This window comes from Oreochromis niloticus, linkage group LG22 (assembly GCF_001858045.2).
Source record: "Oreochromis niloticus isolate F11D_XX linkage group LG22, O_niloticus_UMD_NMBU, whole genome shotgun sequence".
NCBI lineage: Eukaryota > Metazoa > Chordata > Actinopteri > Cichliformes > Cichlidae > Oreochromis > Oreochromis niloticus.
The window spans coordinates 14,782,082-14,804,599 of record NC_031985.2 but is presented as its reverse complement, the minus strand read 5'-3'; the positions used below and the strand labels follow the sequence as shown (position 1 = coordinate 14,804,599).

General features: G+C 39.3%; 1 protein-coding gene across 2 annotated transcripts in view; it reads right to left on the bottom strand.

Moving 5' to 3' along the window:
* Positions 1-6,743: 6,743 nt before the first annotated feature.
* sdc2 (syndecan 2) overlaps positions 6,744-22,518 on the bottom strand; it is a 42,425-nt gene continuing 26,650 nt past the window's right edge. For both annotated transcript variants that reach the window (XM_005452726.4, XM_003447166.5), the window contains 4 exons: positions 15,901-16,015; positions 14,959-15,131; positions 12,842-12,962; positions 6,744-9,197 (listed from right to left, as the gene is read on the bottom strand). In XM_005452726.4, the coding sequence (XP_005452783.1) occupies positions 9,034-9,197; positions 12,842-12,962; positions 14,959-15,131; positions 15,901-16,015 (573 nt within the window). In that variant the 3' untranslated portion in view covers positions 6,744-9,033. The remainder of the gene's footprint in view (positions 9,198-12,841; positions 12,963-14,958; positions 15,132-15,900; positions 16,016-22,518) is intronic.

The window sequence follows — 22,518 nt, the reverse complement described above, 5'->3', positions numbered from 1 at the left end:
TCTAACTGCATAAAGAACCGCCATCCCTCTCAAAGCTGTTCTCATGGCTGCAGACTTGGTTTTGTTCACTTTGATTTGCAGTGTGAGAGTTAATACTCATTTTCCCTGCTTGTTCTGCAGGTTGGTGGTAAATGGGACGAGAGCTGAGTGTTTGTTGAGAGCTTCCCAGATTTCAATAGCATAGCCTATATAAGTCTAATTCATGGCAGAAAAAACTGGGACAGCTGCAGCTTTTGGAGCTGAATGTTTAGGTTTTATTGGCTCCCAGTTGTTGAAAATGATCCATCTGCTTTGTTTGAGTAAGCGAGGAGAGAATAGTATTTTCAGGGAGCGGTCGTCCCTCGGAGTGAAACATAGTACAAGATGTTTTGTTTGCTCACAAAAGGCTTAAAGCTTAACATAATAAATGAGTCCTAATAATCTCATTACTTTATATCACAAAGCCGTCTCTATGGCTTGAGTCATTGGAACATGAGGTTATTCCAATAAATCGGTGCAATCAGGAAATTTAATTGAGCGTGACGGAAGTTAAGTCAGGGTGAACTCTTAGTGTTATGGAAGAAGCTCAAAAAGTGTAGAAAAATCTATTCATTATATATTTCTATGTGCAAATAAGATTAAAAAACCACTTTGCAACATGTTAAATCTCTCATAAACAACAGTAACAAACATGTTTAAAACGTTTATACTCCTACTTTAGATTCCTGTTACTCCTGAAATGCTAGCAAGCAGCTAAAATCCTGTTTTCTTCTTACCAGACTGTGTCGGTCATTCTATTTTTCTTCCATCCCATATGTGTTGTTCTTTGTGTAGCAATAATGGCTTAGTTGCTAAATGTCTGAGCCAGACTCAACAGCCAACTTACAAAGGCACCCGAGTGTTGGACTCCACTCTAACAATGCACCAGCTCTGTTTACTCTTTTAACCGAGGAATTAAAATAGTCTAAATTCCCCACTGGATCATTCAAACTCCCTGTTATAAAAAGCACCATTAAGCTTCAAACCCTCAAGATCCAAACTACTTTTTTTTTTAAATTCGTGACTCAGAGCTGTAAAAAGTGGAACAATAATAATGGAGATGGAGATTAAGGCACTCATTGTAGCAGTTTTCGTCACGACATTTAGACATGATTTACCTCCTAAGCATCTCTGAGCACTAAACCTTTGATCCTGAGAAGTACTGAGCTGAGCTCACCTCCCTCACTGTGGTGCATTACCCAGACTCTGAGAATGCTTGGCTTTTAGGAAAGGCGTGCTGCTTGTGCCCCTTTGGACCAGTCAGACTTTAAATCCAGTAAAGTGTATTTACCAAAAGAATACTTAGTCTGACTTAGGCAGGACAGAGATTAGGATCTTCACTGCCAAGTTTCCTCATAGCAGCGATGACTAAATATAGTGGTTATATGACAGACTAACATTAAGCTTTCCTTTTCCATCCTGATGGAGACTTATTTCTTCCCCTCTCAGTCCAGCCAATCAAATCCTGTCCCACATGTCCCTGTAGACCTTCACTGCTTTAAATCTACAGTTTTGTAAAGTAGCAGTTAGATATTTCCAATTTGGTGATGCTGAGCAAATATATCTATACAGTAAAGCAGCACTGGTCATACAATGGCTATCACCGTCACCTTACAGCACGAAGGTCCTCGGGTTGAATCCATCTTGGGGCTTTTTGGATGATCTCCTGATGTCCACATTAATTCTCTACAGGTTCTCTGGCTTCCTCTCATAGTCCAAAGTCATGTGTGGGTTTGGTTAGCTGGTGACGCTAAACTGATGGTAGATGAATGAATGAATGTGAGTGTGTCTGTCTTTCTGTGTTATCCCTGCTGTATACTGGTGACCTATCGAGGGTAAACTCATCCCTGTCACCCTGTGATAGCTGGAATAGGCTCCGACACTCCCGCTGCCCTGAATTGGATAAGTGGAAGAACAAGGATGGATGGATCTATACAACATCAGCATGTTTTGCAAAAAAATACTTGCAAATACTTTGACTCAGACTTAATGCTATTTTGTGGTCATAAAAGTATCTTGCTGATAATAGTGGTGGACCAAAGAAATCCGCCACTATTGTCCAGACTGCTAAACATAAGCATACTAGCATTAACACCATGAGCCTGTTATCATGCTAGAGTTAGTATTTTCATCAAAGCACCATTGTTCAGCCTCAGAGAGACTGTACCACAGCTCTAGACCCTTCTCTTGTTCTTCTGATTGCTATTAATTTCAAGTGTTTGATGTGTTGCTCTGTTCTCAGAGCAACTTTATTCTTTTCTGTTCCCCATCGTGCTAAGAAATGAGCTTTAAGGCTAAATGAATATATATTATTGTTTCAGTGTCCAAAAGAGTTTTTATGCTGGCTTTTGCTCATAATTCTGTGCCATATTTCCCCATGGACAATAACATATGTCAACAGATTTCTTTTTTTTTCTTTTTATTTGGTGCTCAGCTTTAATTTTAGGCTACACTTCTGTAAACGTTAGAGTATTTGCTTCTTTTTTTTTTTGAAGCTGTAAAGCACCACGTCGCCGAGGCTGCAGCTGCAAGAACTGAGACTGTTGAGACTGAGGCTTGTGGCAACAACAGCTATGACCAAACCCAGACAAGAATATAGACATTTCTAGAGCTGAAACCAAGACTTCGGCTTCATAATACTATAATTAGCACAGTTTAATTTGCAGGACCCATGCTTGAATTGGTGCATTGTCCCGATGCAATGCAGTGTTGTGTCTGCTTGCTATGCTGCTCTGCTCTGTGTTTGGGTCAGTGAGATGCTTTGTGTCGATCCCGGTCGGGCCCGGGCTTAGCATTCAGCCATAAGCTCTTATGAGGCCTGACAGCCTGTTTACCTTGGACGCCATTTCCTTGACGTTTCTGCATGGTTTGGCGCTGACTACCAGTTGATGGCCAGCAGCTTTATTGAATTAGCTCTGCAGCTATACAGGAAGAAAAGGGGGGAAGAGGAGATGAGAAAGAAAAAGGTGAAGAAGCAAAGAATGGGGGAGGGGTGAATATAGGACAAAAGGGTGGAAAGAGAGGAAAGGACAGCAAGAAAGGAAGGAACAAAAAGGTACAAGGAAGGACAGAAAGAAAAAGGGCGAGGAACGAAGGAAGCAAAGAAAGAACATGGGGAAAAGAGTGGCACACAGATGGTTATACCTTCTGTATATATTTCACTCAGTGTGTTCTTCCTGACATAAACACATAGTGACCTCTTACATTAACCTAAAGCAAACACAAACAGTGCATAAATTCTGGTTGCACTTTGACACGAACTTGAGACCAACAAGCCAAACACTTGGAAAATATCTTCAGCAGCAGACGGGTTGGGAAATATTTGTTACTGCATCAGCTTTAGTATAAATGGCTTCTCCCATTGGCTCTCTGCTCCACCACCCCCTAAATGGCTCCTATCCTATTGAAATATCTTGTATAAACTCCCTCTGGGCAAATATCACATACTTTATTAGAACATACTGACCCGATTCCATAGAAAGGAGCGTGAAGATGAGCATTTGCTCGGAACAACATATCAAGAGCCAAAAGTAGCTATACATTGTATCCAGTGGACCCCCGTACTCCCACCTCATCCCCAGGAAGCAAGATACAGGCACGTGGACCCAGACATTTTACCACAATAAAACACACATATCATATTTGGTTAATATCTACTAAAACTAGAGAATAAAAAAATCAAACATGTTTAGGAGGAGGCAGTTTGTTTCAGGAACTCTGTAGTCACAGTGTCATTTCCAGAGCACTAGTTCCCTTAAACCAAATCATTTTGATAGTTTCATATCAACAAATGAGTGTTAGCATAGCAACATTTCTATTATTCATTGTTTGATGATTTTCAAGATTTCTTTTAATATACATTTGTGTTCCTCCTTAGTGTTTAGACACTAAATATTTCCATTACCTTAATTTGATTTGGAATAAATGCAATGCTTTTCACCTCTTACTTAATCATCAAGATGGCTACATTTACCTCTCTCATAAATAAGAGATGGAATTTTGTTCATTTTTAATGATCTTTAGAGAGGAGATTTACATTTACGTGAACAGCACGAGGGTCCCTTGTGTTTTCTTTAAATCAGTTAATGAAACTAAAGCATTCCCTCCTGAGAGTTTTGTCAGAGGATGATTCAATCCCACTTTTTCTTTTTTCCCCCATTCCACTCACGGAACCACTCAAGATGTGCAATCCTGTGGAGATTAATCCCCTCTGTTACTCTAATCTCCCTCTGTAACAGGGTGAGATTAGGGCACCAAAATGATATGGTGCAGCTCATACCCACATAAAGATTACTCATCTGCACACTGATAATCCCCTTAGACTTTAAGTAATGTTAAGAGAGCGAATGTGTATTAAAGCCAGACTCACATTTTAAATGTGCAGTGCTCTATTTATAAATGCAATGGCAATTTTTTTTAAATTGAGGGCAGCTCTGCTGTGGGGTATCTTGCGCTTCAGAGTAAGCACAGAAAGAAAAGCTTACCTTTGAATAATTAGCCAAACGAGCACTTTTTAAGGTAGTTAATGAAAGGCGTCTGCTTTTCAGACAAAACATTCAGTAATAGATCCCAGGAGAAGTTCTCGCTTAAAGATATTTATGAAAAACAGAAAGCATATAAACTAAAAGCCACACACTTTTTGCCATTATAAGCACGCCAGATGCACCAGCAAGTTAAACTTCAGTTTTTCTGTATTTCAAAGGAATAATTTGGCCTACCAGTAGGTGGAGAGTTAGATGAGAAGATTGCTTGTCCTCTTATATCCATAATGTTAAATATGGACCTGAGCCAGGCTGCAATTAGGCAGCTTAGAGGGACAAAAAATAAACATGTGTTTTTAATGTTTGTCTAACTGGTACACAAACAGAAGAATGTTATTGAATCTGAAGCGAGGCATTTGTTTTCTGTATCATTTGCCAAAAGGTCCAGAGAGAAACTTTTGCTCAAAGATGTTTACAAAAATGTTAAAATATGGGCTAAAATAAAGAGCCCTCTGAAAATGGAAAGGTGTGATTGATACGGTTGACAGTAGAACATACTGTGTTTTCTTTGTTTTCCGTTTATGTGTATGTGTCAGCTGACTCCCTTCACAAACCGACTCTCAACCAGAGGTCAGATAGTACTCAGCTTTCGTGACCTGCTATCAGGGATTGTTATCAGGCATGGACATAAATTCTGAGACGTTGATGCTCAAAGGTCATCGGCTGGAACCTATCCTGGATATCACAGGGCAAATGACAGGTTAACCCCTGGACAGGTCACCAGTCCATCACATGGCAGACAACCACCCACACGCCTTCACATCCACAGTTGGAGTCAATGTAGAATTACCACAGGCTAGTTTTCCAGGAGTTGGATTAAGTCATATCTCTCCGTTTAAAAAATTTGTTAACAAATCAGCAGGTCATGTCTCAGTGGCTACATCCTTTTTTTTTGTTAGGATGCATGCTTCCTGAAGTTGGTGAAGTTGCTGAAATTCTGAGGATTGAAATTGAAACATTGAATAACATCACAAACTTTACCAAAAATTTCGCTATTGGGAATACTTTTTTTTTTTTATTACTCCAACATGATATTATTATGTATTGCTATTAAGTTTTTACACAGGCTTTGTTTAACCATGTGCAACACATCGCTCTTTACAGTGAGTGGAAACACAGTAAGTCTTAGGGGCACCATCATGAAAATGTTTGCAATTGCAGCAGATGTCACACTTAAATTACCGTCACCCAGCTAAACGAGCCAACGCCAACAAAGGCAATGTGGCTAAAGCTAAAGCTATGCAGAGCTCAGAGCCAGCACGAGCCAGCAGCCTCGGTATGAGCAGTGAGATCAAAATTATGGAGATAGCGGGAAAAAAGAAAATTCTTGCTTTCTGTCAAAGTTCTAAAAATACTGGAAAATGACAGAAGCACATTTACTTTGTTAAATACATGTGTTGCACATGCTTTTGTTTTCATAAGCTAAAATGTCAGGAAAAGGTGGGTTTACAGCAGGTCATTTTCAGTTAATTATTGTTACCCGTTACCAGAGCCCTTTATTTTTTTTAGCCGTTTCAGTGAGAGAAGATAACTTAATGCAGATTGAGGGAAATGGTGTTTAATCATTTCTTTTAGTATGAAAATGTGTTCTGTGTGGTTGTTCTAAACCAGTCACTGAATTCGACTTTTGGTAATCCTTGGTGAATTTGTGAAATTTCTTCGCTCTTAGATATTCCATGATTAACTGTAAATGTAATTTTTTGAAAGTGGAAGCATTTAGGAAGGACAGCAACTCAGCCCTGAGCAGATCAGAACCACCTCTGTCATCATCAGCATGACAGTTGAGTGTCGGGAACTTCGTTGCATGAGTTTCCATGGCCAAGCAGCTTCTAGAGGTCTAATGTTTAGGAGACCTTGTACTTTTGTCCATGGAGTGAATCTTACTCAATCAAAAATATAGTCAAGAAAAATGCTGATAATTTTCACAGAGGTCACGATGACGCCCTTAAAATTTGTTTGTCTAATAAGATATTGAATCTACTATCATTTGAGACAGAAAACCCCACTAAACTGCCATATTTGAAAAGCTGAGTAAATTGCCTGAAACCAAAAATCACTCTGTAACAAACAGCAAAAACGCCTAATTGCCTGTGAGGAGTTGCTACTATTGATTAGAAAATTCTTACAACCAACAGATTCAAGAGGAAAATGGGTTTTTAAAACAAGACGGCAAAAGCAGTTGGATATTAGGCCACAATGTTTATTCAGTAGTGTTGTTTCAACTTATAGGTACAATACTGTCAGCTTTTGTAAGACTAAAAAAAAGTTACCATTACAGTCATCCATGCTCACAGAATGCCAGTCAAGTCGCTTACACCCCTCCTCTGTGTACACACCCGACACGTGCTCCCCTTGAGCAAGTACATTTCCATATGGTAGGCACTTTGAAGGTTTAAAACATTTGTGAATATACATTTATATATATATTTATATTTATTTTCTTATACTAATAAGTAATTGGACTCAAAGGTCAGGTCTCTAATAAAAAGGGGAGGTAAAAGAAAAAGAAAGAAGACAAAGAAGATGAGGAAATGACACGATGTGGCCACGATGTAGGGGAGTAGGTATGGGAAGTAAAATACTTTGAGTCTTTGGGTTTTTCAGTATAGTTCAGTAACTTAGGTCCTATTACAACAAAAGACAAAGGAAGCAGACAACAAAAAGGATCACAGAGAGACTGAAAGAAGAAGAGAGGAACACAAGGGATGGAGAGGTAGAGGGATGAACAGCTGCATGTGGGGGTGGTGTTAGAAGTTTAGACGATACTACATCTACTTCACATTACTGTACATCTAAAAAAAGAAAAGAAAAAAGGCAACTTCACAAACCTGCCTGACAAATAAATGTCTCTTAAGAGCAAGTTAATGTAGACTTCCTGTCATGTGACCATAACCTCTGTTTTCATTTGATGTAGCTACATGGCCATCCTACAGCGGCCAACATGTGGCATTTTAAAACACTTGATTTTGAGATGTTAAATGGCATCAAAACAACCTCTTTAGTTTTTAAACCTGCTAAACAACCTCACCTCTCAGAGAAATCTCTTTAGAAATGCAAGGACTGACCAAAGGGGGGAAAAAAAAAAAAAAAATAGCCCTCAACATGGGTGTCTTGTCAAAGACTATTCTGATATAACACTGTTTTACATATTCTGTGCAGCCTTATGTATCTATGAGTCAGAGAAACTGGGTTTCTAAAAGGTCTACTGCTTAAGTATGTGCACTGCATGTGAGGATTGGGCCCCAGCCTCGTGTCCAAGAAGTAGCTCGCCTTCACTGAGTAAATCTTTGGGCCTAAAGTATCTACAATGGGACACAGACAATGACACCAGGCAACCAGGGAGGGGGAGGACTGACAGCTCAACTGGCTGTACTCTGTTTATAAAGAAGGTACGAGCGAGGGGATTTGGGGGGAAAACAGAAAGACAGACAGGAAATGCAAAGGTTAAAGTCTGCTAGCAGAATGTGGGTGCAGTCAGTAAACTTGAGGGACCCATTGAGGAGGGTGGGCGGGGACTATGGGCTAAAAAAAAAAAAACAAGAAGCCACGGAGAGGTAATACTCTCCTCTCCCCCCCCCCCCCCACACACACACAAAGCTGGACAACAACAGTGGAAAGCAAAAGCAGTGAATGTACAAAGTGGAAAGAGAATGAATTAAATAGAGAAGAAGAAGAGAGGTTTGTGGATTTCCTTGAGCCCTGACACGTTTTTCTTCTGTTAAAGACTAATTCCTGTGTTTTGAAAAAAAGAGAAAAGAGGCTACAGCGAGAACAGAACATACAAACAAACAAGACATTATGAAACGCTCACACTGACCAAAAAACTGATGTGAGAGCAAATAATAAACATTGTAACCTGAAGGGAGAACATTTACATTGACCGTTAACAGCGTTAATATGAAGACCAAAGCGCTTCATTAAAACTACAAAGGCATTTTTTTAAACATCAGAGAAAAAGATAAATTAACGTAATACACCTTTTAGAGATCAACATCAGACATGCTAGGACAAAAACAGAAAAAAAAAAGAAAGTAGGTTTGATACAGAATAATTATATTCAATTATTTCCACTTTTAATTTTTTTTTCCTTTACAAATAACATACTGCTACAGTTAAAAGTAGTCAGCGACGAAAAACAGCTCCTTTGACAGAAAACGGAAGCGGTCGGTTGCCTCATCTTTACACATCCTGTTTTAATTTTTTTCAGCCTTTTCAAATAATACACAAAATGTTTAAATATAGTCGGATGCCTTAAATGAGAAATGCTTGGTTTTCATTTCAAAACAAAAAAAAACAAAAGAAGAAGAAAGAAAAGGTCGTAATTACATTACTCTACGCAAAAGCTTTCCTATTTTACCTTAATCAACTTTAAAACATTTTGTTGTTTCTCGTGTTTGAGCAGGTTTGCTGTTATTGGACTGTGCTGTTGACAGTCCTTCGTGATTTTGTCGATCTGGTGAGGGGAGAGCGGGTTTTATGCATAAAACTCCTTGGTTGGAGCCTTCTGATAGGCTGCGCCGGAGGGTTTTCTCTCTCCCAAGTCATAGCTGCCCTCATCCTTCTTCCTCATGCGGTAGACCAGGAGGAGGATGAGGAAGATGGCAAACAGGAAGCCAATAACACCACCTGCAATAACAGCTGAGAGAGGCAAAGACAGGAATGGAGAGTGAATATCAATGCTTGAAGTTCAAATCAATGTGTGTGTATGTGTGTGTAATAAGACCTTAACTATGTCCAAAATAATAGGTTTTAAGATTAATTGTGTCTTCTATCATATGCAGTCAGTTACACAACTGTTTACTTTAGCAGCTGTTACTGGAATTGCTGCAGCAAATTTCAGCATGAATGCAATTCAACAGCAATGATGAAAATTGATGGCTTAAATGTGTTGAAACCAGGCAGCAACCCTCACGAATGATTGCTCAGACTAATGCGGTTACTTCACGTCAATGGAAAAAAACTGCAACTTGTCTCGGGAGATACAGAGTCGATGAGTTTTTTAACGTTTAATTTCACCTCTGTCAATATGTTGCTGAGTTTAAAATTTAGCGTTACGTTAGCAGGATATTCGAGCGCCAATCCTTGATTAGTGCACAGTCCTGTTGGCCCGACTGCTGTTGGTTCAGCAAGGTTTAGATTCCGTTCAGTGACTGCCGATTGAGGTTTTAGAGGAAAAAGCCTGTGGCATTGGCTAGATCATTAAAAGTCAGGCAAATAAATACAGCGAGGGAAAGCAAACAAAAACAGGTCATTAACACCAAACGGGACAGCAAGGCTTTAACTCGATTCTCCGCCTGAACTGAGCGACTGAGACACCGAGCCACAATACAGTTTACATACACACCCTCCCCCTACTCCAGTATTCTTTTGGTACAATGTTAATGTTTTGAAATTTAAAGTGGCTGGTCAGTTTACCTACCTAGGTACTTTAGGCACACCAGCAGCCACTTTATTAAGTATATCAGTGGCCAACTTATTAGGTGTACTTGCCATCCCCCCCCCCCTTATTAGACACTTTGTTAGGTACACCTGTGTCCACACACTGTGGCCGTTTTATACTGCCAGCCACTTTTTTTTTTTTTAAGGTGCCATCGCCTTCAACTTTGTTAGCCACTGCTAATATTTTTACCTCTTTTCAGCAGCAAGCCTCAGATCAAATCCAACAGAAGCAAAAATTCCACTGCAATTTCTCTAGAAATTGCATTGTTTTGTATTACTACCGTCTTGTACTAATTGCATTACTTGTATTAGTGTATTGTATGAATATTGAAAGATATATATATAGGTAGCTTAGAAATCTGACTAAATTGACTGTTTAGAAGAGGTATTTCTTAGCAGCTACGATAGTGAAAAATTGCAGGATGTGAGGAAATTATATATCCCAACAAAGAAAGCAGTCTCTTTCTTAAAGTGAGTATAAGACAGTGCCTTCCATGAGTAGGAATTTCTTGAGCAAATTTATTGATGTATGTAGCATAAGGGGAAAAAAATACTCCAGCAGCACGTGATGGATATAGAAATGTATTGTTAGTAACTGAGTAATTCATTTGAGCTTGGAGCCTTCATCGGGGTCGCCACCGTGACTGTGACTGATAAAGACAAAATGAGCTGGTCGGGCTTTGACCTGTTTTGTCAGACTCCTTTGCCATTGGTGTTTTCAGATTTTGAACTAGGTACAGGATGTTTCGCTGTTATACTATATCATGTTTTTCAGCAGCCATCCTGTATTATATATTAAGTACATGCTGATCTGGAAGAAGATGTCCCAAAGATATCCATTCAGGACAGTGAAATGTAGTTTAGAGATTCTAGAAGTTAGACTTTCTGTGGAGGACACACTGTGCAGTGCACCAGTGGGCTAATAGCAGACTAACATAAGGGGACTCTGAATGAGATCCACCTACCCTGAAATCCCTCCCTTTCAATTATGCCTGCATGAGGTTCCTTTATAGCTCCTAAATCTATTTAGGGTCTCTCCCGGTGCTACAATCTGCCCTCTGCTGCACCTTAGGTTTCCACTTGTTGTCTAGCCTGCTCTCTCGGGGGTAAAGACCCTGCTACACACCCAACTGCTGAGCTCCAAGAAGCAGTAATGCAATACAGACAGAATAAGTGAAAATTACATTATGTGCAGTTTACTTTTTATAGAAGTCACAAGGGGAACGAAAAGTAATGATTATAATCCAGAGGAAGAGAAGAGGTGGAGAAGAGAGAGAAAGATGGTGGGTTTTTGCAGGAGTGGGAAGTGGGGAGAGGACCAGGTATATTTCAATTTTCTCAGACTTTATCCAAAGACTGCATGAAATAATATTTTTTCCTATCACAATCCAAGAGCAATATGCCAAAAGATGAAGTGAGTTGATCAGTGGGAGGGAAATGAAAGGAAAAGTCTTTGAGGCTGTCCTGATTTGTCCTTGTTGATGTTGTTTCTGCATTTTGCCAACACCAGATGGATATCGCAACAAAGTAGGTGCCAATCAAGGTTTCCCTCAGACACACATGGAGATAGATACAGCATCAGAGAGCACAGCGGTTTTGAGTCAGAAATATTCCTTTCCATCCTCTTTTATGTATTCAAACCGAGTAACACACACTTGAAACATCCACGATGGTCTGAACTCTGCAAGGTCCCACAGAGGAACATTTATGAAGCAGCTATTCTGAGGAGTGGTTCAGGTGAGAGACTTCAGGGATAATATTACTGAGATTTCAGAGATTGTTTGTTGAAAATATGCTCATGTAACATATTATGAAAGAAGGCTAAGTGGATGGAAAGATAAATGACTACTTAAACACATCAAAGAACATAATGATGTTGAGGAACTTTTGAACAAACAGTTTGGGAAAATAAGTATCTTGTTTTCCTAGACTTAACAAATTGGCACATCAAAAACACTGAAGGAAATATGAATACTATATAATCCTACTCTCTGAAATTTAAGTCAAGTTTTTACAATTCTAATGAGCTTGAATAAACAAAAATCAGTATTTGTTCCAACAACTTTTACTCTTTGACACAGCCTGAACTCTCTTAGGTAAGCTTTGCATGTAATTTCTTTAAGCAGTCCTCAGGAATAGTTCTCCAGGCTTCTTGTAGGACATTCAAAGCTCTTCTTTGGATGTTAGCTGCCCTTTGTTCCAGTCTTTGTCATCATGATCCTATACTACTTCAATAATGTTAAGGTTGAACTCTGTGGAGGCCAATCCACGACTAATAGTGTCCCATTGTGTCTTTTTCTATGCAGGTATGGTTTTCAACTAACATAAAAGCTCTTTGGGAATCACTTTGATTGTGCAAAAATACTATTTTATGCATGTCAAAATGGATTATCTTTGACATTTTTTGTAGATTCAAGTAACAAAATAGGAACAAACGATGCTCTGCCTCAAGATACAATTTAAAAGTGTTTCTTTACCAAGTTGTCTGTTGTATAGAAACAACACTGCTTCATCCCTCAAGTTATGAGTCCTTCAAGTATAGAAAGGGCACCTAGGTCAGTGTTAAGTGGCTTAACAACAAAAAACATTCTTCTGAAAATGGTCACATACAAGCACTGGGCTTAAAGTGACTCACAAAGCAGCCAATGTTCAAATACAAACTTTGAAAGACCATCCGAAAACCTTAAGAACTATTTCTCAAGACCACTTGAGAAACTCCCCCCACCCCCCTCAAAAAAACAAAAAGTCTGTCTCCTCGGAAGCAAAATAAAAAGAGACTCAAGACTTTTGCACAGCACTGTATATTTGGTTTGGTGTCTGCTCTGGCATACTACGACACATACCTGCCAACACCTCCGTCCTCTGGAAGAGGTTTTCAGTGTGGACCTCAACAGGATTTGGAGGTGAGCCGGGGGCGCTAGTCGTGCTAGTCCTCTGCGTGTCCTCTGTATCTGTCACTGGTGCCTGGGCGAAGAGAAGGTGGAGGCAGAGTCAAAAGAAAGTTTTGTTTTTTTTAAAAAAGAAGCAGAAAAAATTAAGGGCAAGCTTATTTACTGCTAACTTTCACATTCCATCCTCCTATATTCCTTTTTTGCTTTTAGAGGATGTGGGTACATGTTTTTCTTGGCATGGTGGCCAAATCCATTTGAGGTTTCATTCCCAGATGTAAATATTAAGAATGTGTTTGATATTTTTGGAACTTTTTTGTTTCCTGCTTTGAACTTTTGATAAATGAGAAGACTGATAAAAAGCTCAAACATGTCCAATATTTTTTATTCTGAAATTATAACCAGCAGCCATTTAGCTTAGCTTCACATAAAGAATGGAAACAGCTGGAGGACCAAGCAAATTATTTTATCTTGCTTAATAGAAAAACTGATAGTTAAGGGTTTGTGTGTACAATTTCTGATTCCTTGAATCCTTACAGTGTTGGCAAAGCTTCTAGGAAAATGTAAGATTTCAGAGGTAAGCACATGTTATTGTAGCGTCTGGTAATCAGTCTATGCTGTACATTAAGCTTCACTAACTAGCTGTGGCTTTAGTAATAGCTCAGACACATGAGAGGTCATTTATCTAATGTGTGCATTTTCCCAAATAGTTACCTTTTAGAGGAAAAACGAATTTTTAGTATGGCTGTCTACTCAAAAATTGAGGCGGGGCTAAAATGTAATCTGGCCAGTGAAATCTAAAAATGCTGAATAAAGATGAAAATGTAACAAATCCAGATATTCCAAAGAGATTAGTGGAATCCCCTGGAAAAGTAGGCAACCAAAACTGAGCCAGTGACCCCAAGGTTTTTCTTTAAACAGCTACAAAACTAGGCAAAGTATTTGGGCCCATGTACTTTATCAAACAACAGTAAGAAGTGTGCAAGGTGCCAAAATGGAAGTGAGCCAGCGCGTTTGGCCTAAGAGGCACGGACAGTGGCAAGAGGGAAAAAATGGAACATGTCCAGGTAGGCTTAGTGGGTTGAGACCTTGACGACTAATCCCAAACAGATGTAGCATCCAGCATGTTACAGTAAGAGTGCAACACAGAAATGAAATCTAGGATGCTTCCAGAATATGTGATTATGTCCAAGAGAGATGTAATCCCCCATAATTTCCAATGGAGCAAAAACAGTGAGAACTGACATGAGCACTTGATCTTTATCCTGAAAGCAACCTCGCAGCTCCTGGTATTATAGAGGATTTCATGGCATACTGGGTCAGCTAAAGACATACTGAGGTACTGTGTTACTCTCTGTTGAGTCACGACAGTTACAGATGAGCCACCATGATTACAAATGACTGAGTCACAAAGTAGCATTATAAAATATAGCTGCTTAGAAAAAAAAAAGCAAGAATTTTCCACCAGCAGCATCCCTGGTGGTGTTTCTATTTATCCCAACAGATACAAACACTTAAGACATTTAATCATTTAATGTCTCCTTAAAGGAATTGCTCATGTTTGGGGCTATAATCTTTTCTGCTTCCTTGCAAGTACTTGAGGAGTATGTCTTGATGCTATAATTAAACACCCAAACGGCATTTAGCTTAGCAAAGTGAGTTAAAACAATGGGAGTGGTAAATGACACTTATATAACACCTTTCCACTCAACTTTGAGCACTCAAAGTGCTTTCTACTACAACTCATTCACCCCACCATACACACTTTCATAAAATGCTCTTATCTACACCTAAGCACTTCTATCTAACACTCACACACATACTCACAGTCTAATGGTTGCATTGGAGGCAACTCGGGATTCAGTTGCCCAGGGATACTTCAAAACATGCACAATATGCACAATTGAAGCGGGGAAGCGATCCACTGACCCTCTGATTGGTAGACGGCCCACCTTTCCACCTAAGCCACAGCTGCCAATCCCACCCACTTTGGGGCCAACTGCAACATCACCATCTAAACTCTTGTCTGGTGTTATAAAAGTTCTATGGCATAGACGTAAGTGACATCTTACCTTTGTTGTGAATGGTTTCCTTGGTATGCTCTCCCTGGGTTTTTCTCTAACCGGGTCTGTGTCCATTCTTGGGGTGAAATCTTTTGTGGAATCCTGGGTAGGTTGTCCTACACTGGGCTCGATATAAACCATAGTGACAGTCACTGATTCCTCTATCGCGTCTTCATCACCACCTAGAAGAAACACGTATATCTGGTCAGTGTAATTCCTGCTGCATCCTTAATAGGAAGTTAGTTTCACTGGATGTTATAATACAGAATAAAATGTAAAGATTATGATTTGTGGGTGCAAAAAGGTAAAATATGGATTTACATTATATCAGTATGTCTGGAATTACGCACTTTGTCTTGCTTAATTTCACACTGGTGGAATTCATTTTAATGTATTTGCAGTTTTAATCTCCAATAGAATATAGAGTGGCAGAGCAGAATAATAGGATATACACTCTGTACAGTATTGAATGGGTTATTGATCACAGTCTGGGCTCCTTTTACCTACTCTGACCTTTTCTCTGTGGAGTTACACAACTCTCTTCGAAAAAAAAGAGTTACTTTTGACCAAGGAATGAGTGTTATAAAGGTGCTTAAGGCGAGCAGAGCAAAGAACTAATAAAAAAGACACGTAAAATTTGCACACTTGCCCACAGCAGTCTCAGTGACAAGGCAATCTTAATTTAAAATCGAGTGAGAGAGAGGCAGCGAACAAAGAATAGACAAAGGCGAGAAAGGAAGGTGATTAAGGAAAGATAAGAGGGGGAAAGAAATTATGACACAGCTCAAGTCTGCTGGTTAATAAAAAAACTAACAAAACAACTCTGAGCTCATAAAAGTTACAAGCAGTGGACGGGAGAATGGATGTCATCATGCCTCTGAGAGATTACTTGCTAAGACTGTAAGTGAGCGTCTTCACCCAACTCCGTCAGCATGTGTGTAAATGTCTTACCTGAGCCAGACCCTGAGTTAAAGTCATCATCATCTTCAGGGTAGTAACCTCCTGAGCCTGTGTCATCGAGGTATAAGTCATCAGCCTGTGAGGGCATCTTGGGTGCTTGTGCTATCTGCAAAATAATAAGATAACAAGGAGTTGAAGACTCATGTGACTTTTTTATACATCCGATTTACTGCTAACATGCAGGAGTTTCACATAATCACATATCCTGTTTTCACACATTCACGAGCTTAAATCAAAATTTAGTGTCCAGCTTTTTGATTTTTTTACCATTTAAATCATTATTAACGGCCTCTTTGCTTTTAGCACACTTTAGTTGTTTACCGTTTTAAATGCCAGAAATAAACACCTCCTTTGTACTCAAAACTGCTATCAGTGAAATTTCTGAAGGAGGAAATACAAAGACTAAATAATAGGTTGCAGTCTTCACTGCGAATTAGGAATTCTCAACACATTAAACACAGTATATGCATAAAATACATTAACATATCACCCTTTGTTTAAGCTTAAGCAGCCAAGATTTATACTGCCTTTAACATGATAACATTCTCACAAAATTAGAGCCCAGCCAGTATACAATTTTTAAGATTGATACCTTTTTATTTTTGTTTTATTTCTTTCCGACATACGAAACAAAAAGATTTCCCCAACATCTGTAGTTATACAAATCTTATATGTAGTTATTAATTTACTTGTTACCAATCTGCTCATTATAAATGCTGATACAGATCAATCATAACTGCACAGCCTGGCATCGACATCACTAGAACTAAACTGCTGGGGTAGATGACACTTGTTCTTTCTTTGACTTCAATGAAGCACAGATGACTATCCAGTCAGAACATGTAGCTTCTCTCTCAGCATCATCGCCTAGACAACAGCCCAGTGCAGTGGGAATGTTTGTGTTCTGGCTTAATGGAGTGATTGGCTAAAAAGAACACGGTCTGACAGTGAATGTGTGTTTAGAAAGCACCTCCTGACAAGCTGTGTAAGTTGAAATTCTAACAGGAAATAAGATAAGAAAACAGATTTTCCATCACCGGGTGGACATTGGGAAAAATATCAGTGAGTGAGTATGTTAGACGCCGCTACGTACATGTTGTGTTGAGCGTGTGTGACTAGACTAGCTATAAATGTGTCCATGGCAACATGTATTAAAGTCCTATTCACCAATCTGTGTTTGGCTTTCCTGCCCCTTCTAATAACAATAGCCCTGCTTTCAAAAGACCCCACTATACATAGTTGCTGTGCATCTGTGTGTATTGTACCATTTAGCTGGTTGCTACAGCTCCACGTCTGCCCTAAAGATATTTTCATGATTATAAAAAGGGAAAAAAAAAAAAGAAAAACAGGTTAAACTGCAGGAAATCAATTGGCTTGTCTCGAAATCTGTTATTTTATTTATTTTTAGGAAAATTGGCCAAAACCTCTCATTTATACCAGTTTTACATGTTCCGTGTTTGAACACAGCTTGTTTGAGTTGCTTGTTTTGGCTGCTCAGGAGTCAAAAATGCAAAATATTTATCTTGTAGTGACATAAAACACTTTAAAAGCAACAAACATTCAAGCATGACATTAAACGCTCTTACTTCTGTGAATTAAAAGAAGCAGAGGAGACAGGAAAAGTTTTCCTTTCAGTTGCATTCCTGATCTTTCTCGGCATTTCCAATTACACTAAGTATTCTAACGCGAGCGTTGTCTGCATTGCTTTTAAGTCATTGTGTGCGCATATGTGTTTGGCCTTTCTTTCACGACTCCACACAGTCACTCTCCATAACAAAAGAGGCAGGGAGTACACAGCAGTGTGAAAGAGGATAAAGGAAGACAGAAGGGAGATGAAACAGAACAATACGTTTATCCATCTCTCCTCTCACAACTGGCTCTGACTTGTGGAATAAAGGCCTTTCACCAGTGAACCACCTGATCAAAGAGCGAATTTGTTCAAAGCAACTTTATCTTAACCTTTCTTCTCCTCCAAACAGCCCCCTCCCCCACGGGTCTATAGGCCTTTATGCACTGGAGATATGGGCACAATAGACCGAAAGGAGGTAGGCCACAGATTAAATAGTGACAAAGACCACTAATGAGATTGAGGCCACACACACACGCATAAGTATACATGTTTTACAAATGTATACAAGCATTCATAAATATTAATTAAATACACATAACACACATATTAGAGTGAGTTACATAGTTAGAGTTACATAACACCAACAAACTAAACTTGCAAAGAACGACTAAGTGTTAAACACTTGAATGAATAAAACGAAAAGTGATATACATTTTAGTAACTAATTATAGTTTTTTTTTTAAAAATCTTGGGGTATAATTGTTGTTATATATGTTGTGATAGTATGCTATATACACACAGTAGAATCATTTTTTGTGAAGAGTTTCAGCTTTTTGTGAAGAACAGTAACTATTCATGAGAAAACATTAAAACAGTTTGCAAGCAAAATCAGTTCAAGTGCATTGTATTTATGAGCTTACGGTGGTTGCAACAAGGCTACATCAAACTGTAATGACACTCGCATCTCTCGAAAGCAGACAGGAAAATCTCTCGAGATTTATGCTACCTTTCAGACATGTAGAGACTTTTTTCCCCTTTTATATTTCAGACATGTAGGTACAAAACTGTGTGAACAAAGCTTTTGGATTAGAGTGGATCAACTGTGCAAGCTTCACTGCAACAGAAAATCAGTGCAGATCGGCGAGGACGAAAAGGTCTGACCTCGATAAACTTCAGCGACTCTATCTGACACTCAGGGGGACAAAGAAACTAAAAAGCATGCGTTCTTGTGAGTCTACACAATATAAACTTGATAAAGCTGACTTTATCACTAACACAGAAAAGTGTGTGCACAGACACAACAGGTCTGATAAACTTTGCTCCCTTTCTCTTTATCAATCCAGTGACATTTACAGTTTGTTTTCTGCTTTTAGCCCTTATCACAGGCTTTACGCCGACCCAGACATCAATCTGCCACCAGCTAAAGCAGGACACACACCAAAAACTAGCTACCAAACAGATTTGCAGAAGCCCACTTTTTTTTATTACATTGCTTCACTGTTGTGTTGCTGCTCTAGTCTAAGCAACAGTTACCTAAAAAGTCCCATAGTGCTGTAAAAAGGATTGAGTGCAGGAAGGGGTAGTGATAAGGATCTAATAGGAACTATCCAACTTAGCAACTTTTAGCAACAACTTCATAAAGCCATCTATTACACAGCAAAAGATCAATTTAAAGATTACTTCTTATAAACCCAGAAACCAATATACTGTCCTTTTGCTCAAAAGGTACCCATTAAATCAGAAAAACTGGAAATAAGTAAGAAAAAGAAATAAGAAATCTGAAGACTAATGTGAAATTTCAGTAAAAATAGAAAATTAGACCGGCAGTAGTTCAGTATATAATCCAAAACAGTATCACTATATTGTTTTCACAGGGTGCTATTTACTTTGTTTATTATTTACTATTTACTTTATTTATTTCGCTTCCAAGGAGCCTGAAGTTCTTGTTATTTTTCAAAGTGGTCCAGAGCAATAGGTCTCCAAGCTTTCTGGAGGTCTCTCAAAGATTTTCTTTGGACATTTGTTGCTTTTTCACTCCTTTTTCACAATGTTTATTTATGCATTTTTTTAAACCACTTATTTTTGTTTAAGGCTCATGGAATGAACCAGTGTTATGTCTACACATAGCAGACAACTTGGCAAAGAACCAACAAACCAACACTATGTCACATAAACACACTGTTCTCATTTCTTTAGCTGAATCTACAAATAAGGGTAACATAGTTTGATGGGCATAATTCTTTTTTTTGTACAATAAGGTTTTTTCCAAAGCGCAGCATGGAACAGAAGGCAGCCAACATCCAAAGAAGAGCTCTCAATGTCCTTCAAGAAACCTGGAGAACTGGGTTAGATTGTGTTGAAGAATAAATGTGTTTAAACAAAATACTCACATTTAAGCTTGTTGGAACTGCACAAACTCTTTTTTTGTGTCAATAAAATGTTTCAGTAAATCACTGCATCTATTTCCCATTTTCCTAGCAAAATATAAAGGAATAAAGGGTGGCTCTTGAAGGCTTTTGCACAGCAATATATCCGTAATCAAAGTATACCCAGGCTCCAGCAGTCATCCTTACTCTGCTCTATTAACAATGACATTAGCTCCATATGAAATAGCATATTCATTCTCTGCAATGAACCTATGCCCTGATATGAGCCCGGTTCAATTTTTGATGTACCGCCATGCAACATCGTGTGATAGTATAGTGCAAAAGGTCTGTCTGAGTCTCACTGCAGCAGCAAGTCAAATTGGTGTTAGTGGAGGCGATGCCTTGTACTTTAATCCAGACCATGCCCACAACGACATTACTAATCTTTTGAACTTTACAACAAGAATATTTACTTTTCTGAGAACCATAATCTTTCCGATACAAATAAAAGGTTGGCCTTCTAAGAAAGAAGTATTCAGTTATACATTCCTAGTGGCATGGTGTAGTATAACCAGTACCCTGTGAAGGTTGGCACTGTCACTAAAGTAAACACTTGTGGCTTCAGAGGTTGCTGTTCATCAAGAGTTATAAAATACTTGACCCTTTACACCAACCAAATATAGGTTCAATACCAAACCATAGAGCTGCTGGCTTTTTGTCTTATTCATTTGAGAGAAAATCGGCTCTGTCACGGCCTTGATAGAACTATCCAAACCTTTTCATCATCACGGTGAATAACTAGAGTCTTGTGCCTTCCCATAAACGGGGACACACAAGGGCACTGTCTGTAGACGCGCGCGCACACACAGAATCTCATTTGGACACCTTAACAAGCAGATCCTACACAGTCTGACCAAGCTCACAGACAGTGAAAGGCAAAGAGATAAAGGGATCGACAAAAACAGAGCAAATGAAAGCAAGCAAAAAGGAGGGCGAGCTGCCGTAATGAGGTAGTGGCTTGCAATGTATGCTCTATTAGTTGTGGAGAGCTGCCGTATCTGGCACCTCTGCCTGATAATGAACTAATAAGCCAGCAGGAGGTCTGTCCGTCTGCATTCTCCTGTCACTGTCTGGTTAACCTACACGTCCAACGATTGCATGAAGATCTTAAGATTAGGATTGTGCAAAACAGATGACAGAGAAGGAGGGCAATGACAGAGGAGAGTGATGATAAAAGAGAGGGTAGCGGTGAAATGAGGGAGAGGATGAGAAAAGAGAGAGGGAGGCGAGGGGCAATAAGCCACTGCTGAAGAGAACCCTGTAGCCTCAGGATGCCCTGCTAAAAGCCTGTCAAAAATTACTAAGTCCATGTCTAGCAGGGTTTTAAAGGCATTGGGTCTATATGTACATGTAATATTTGCACCTCTCTTTTTCTATAAGAGACAGAACAGTAGGAATGAGAGGATACATGCGGGTGAAATGGAGCCATCTCATCTGTGCCTGGGTCCTCACTTTCTACTGTTGACACACCGCTCTCTCCCCAAACACAACAAATATTAGCTCAACTTCAATTCAGGCCAGGGGAAATATTGTTCCTCAAAGGAATGCAGACACTCACACAAGCATATGCGTGTCCATGAAAGAGCCCATGGGACACGCGCATGTGCCAACACAGGAACACACACACACACACACACACACACACACACACACAAACCCTTATCCAGCCCTCACATCTTGAAGGCGTGAGACGAATACACAGACACACACATCATAACACCAACTTCAGAGAGAAGAAAATGTGGAAAACAAGTGCACAGGGGCCAGCAGACAGACAGCGTCTCAGATCTTTCCTCGCTGGTCTGACGCTTTCTCTGGTTCTTAACTATTTTTTAAGTATACCACAGAACTGCAAGGTGCCTGGAAAAGAACTACCACAGAGAGGGGAAAAAACTGCTTTTCAAGCACTGTCGTTGTACTTCACATCTTTGTGCTTTACAGGAGTACCTTCTCAATATTTAATCAGAATGTCTGGAGTATATGCACTTACACTAGCCACTTTCAGATATTCCTGCAGCTTAATACATTTCCTTTCTTTTATTAGACATTGTTTCAGGGAGCAAATTTACACCGGTGAAGGCGCTACATCATATTAATGATTTATTATTGAACAAATTTAAATGTTAAGTGGCTCTTAAAGGTTTGCTGTGTTTCAGAGTTGGAGGATGCGGGGAAAGGCACCGACAATAACCTGATAATTATCTGAAGCTGGCAGTCCTGATGTCGTACTTTGTTAGCATGCAGTTGGAAGACATTACGGTGCTTAGTTGTCATCTAGACTGCATGGAGATGCTTCACTTTTTGACATCTTCCCAGCGAAATAGCTGCAAATTAGAAACCTGCCATGTGCCGTCTTGTGCCACAGAGCTGAGACGTAATAAGATTCATCATCTTTGCCTGAGAATAACTAATAATAAATAATATACATACATATTTATAAGTTGTATTACCATTCTTTAGTTCATGGGGTGTTTGTGAGGTAATGCACATGTCACAGAAATTTTCAAAAAAAAGAGGAAAAAGGAAAGAAAAAATGTGAGCATTCAAGATGTTGCTTACCACAGCAAGGGTTTAGGCTTTGAAGCACTTAGACATGCTAGACTGAAATGTTAA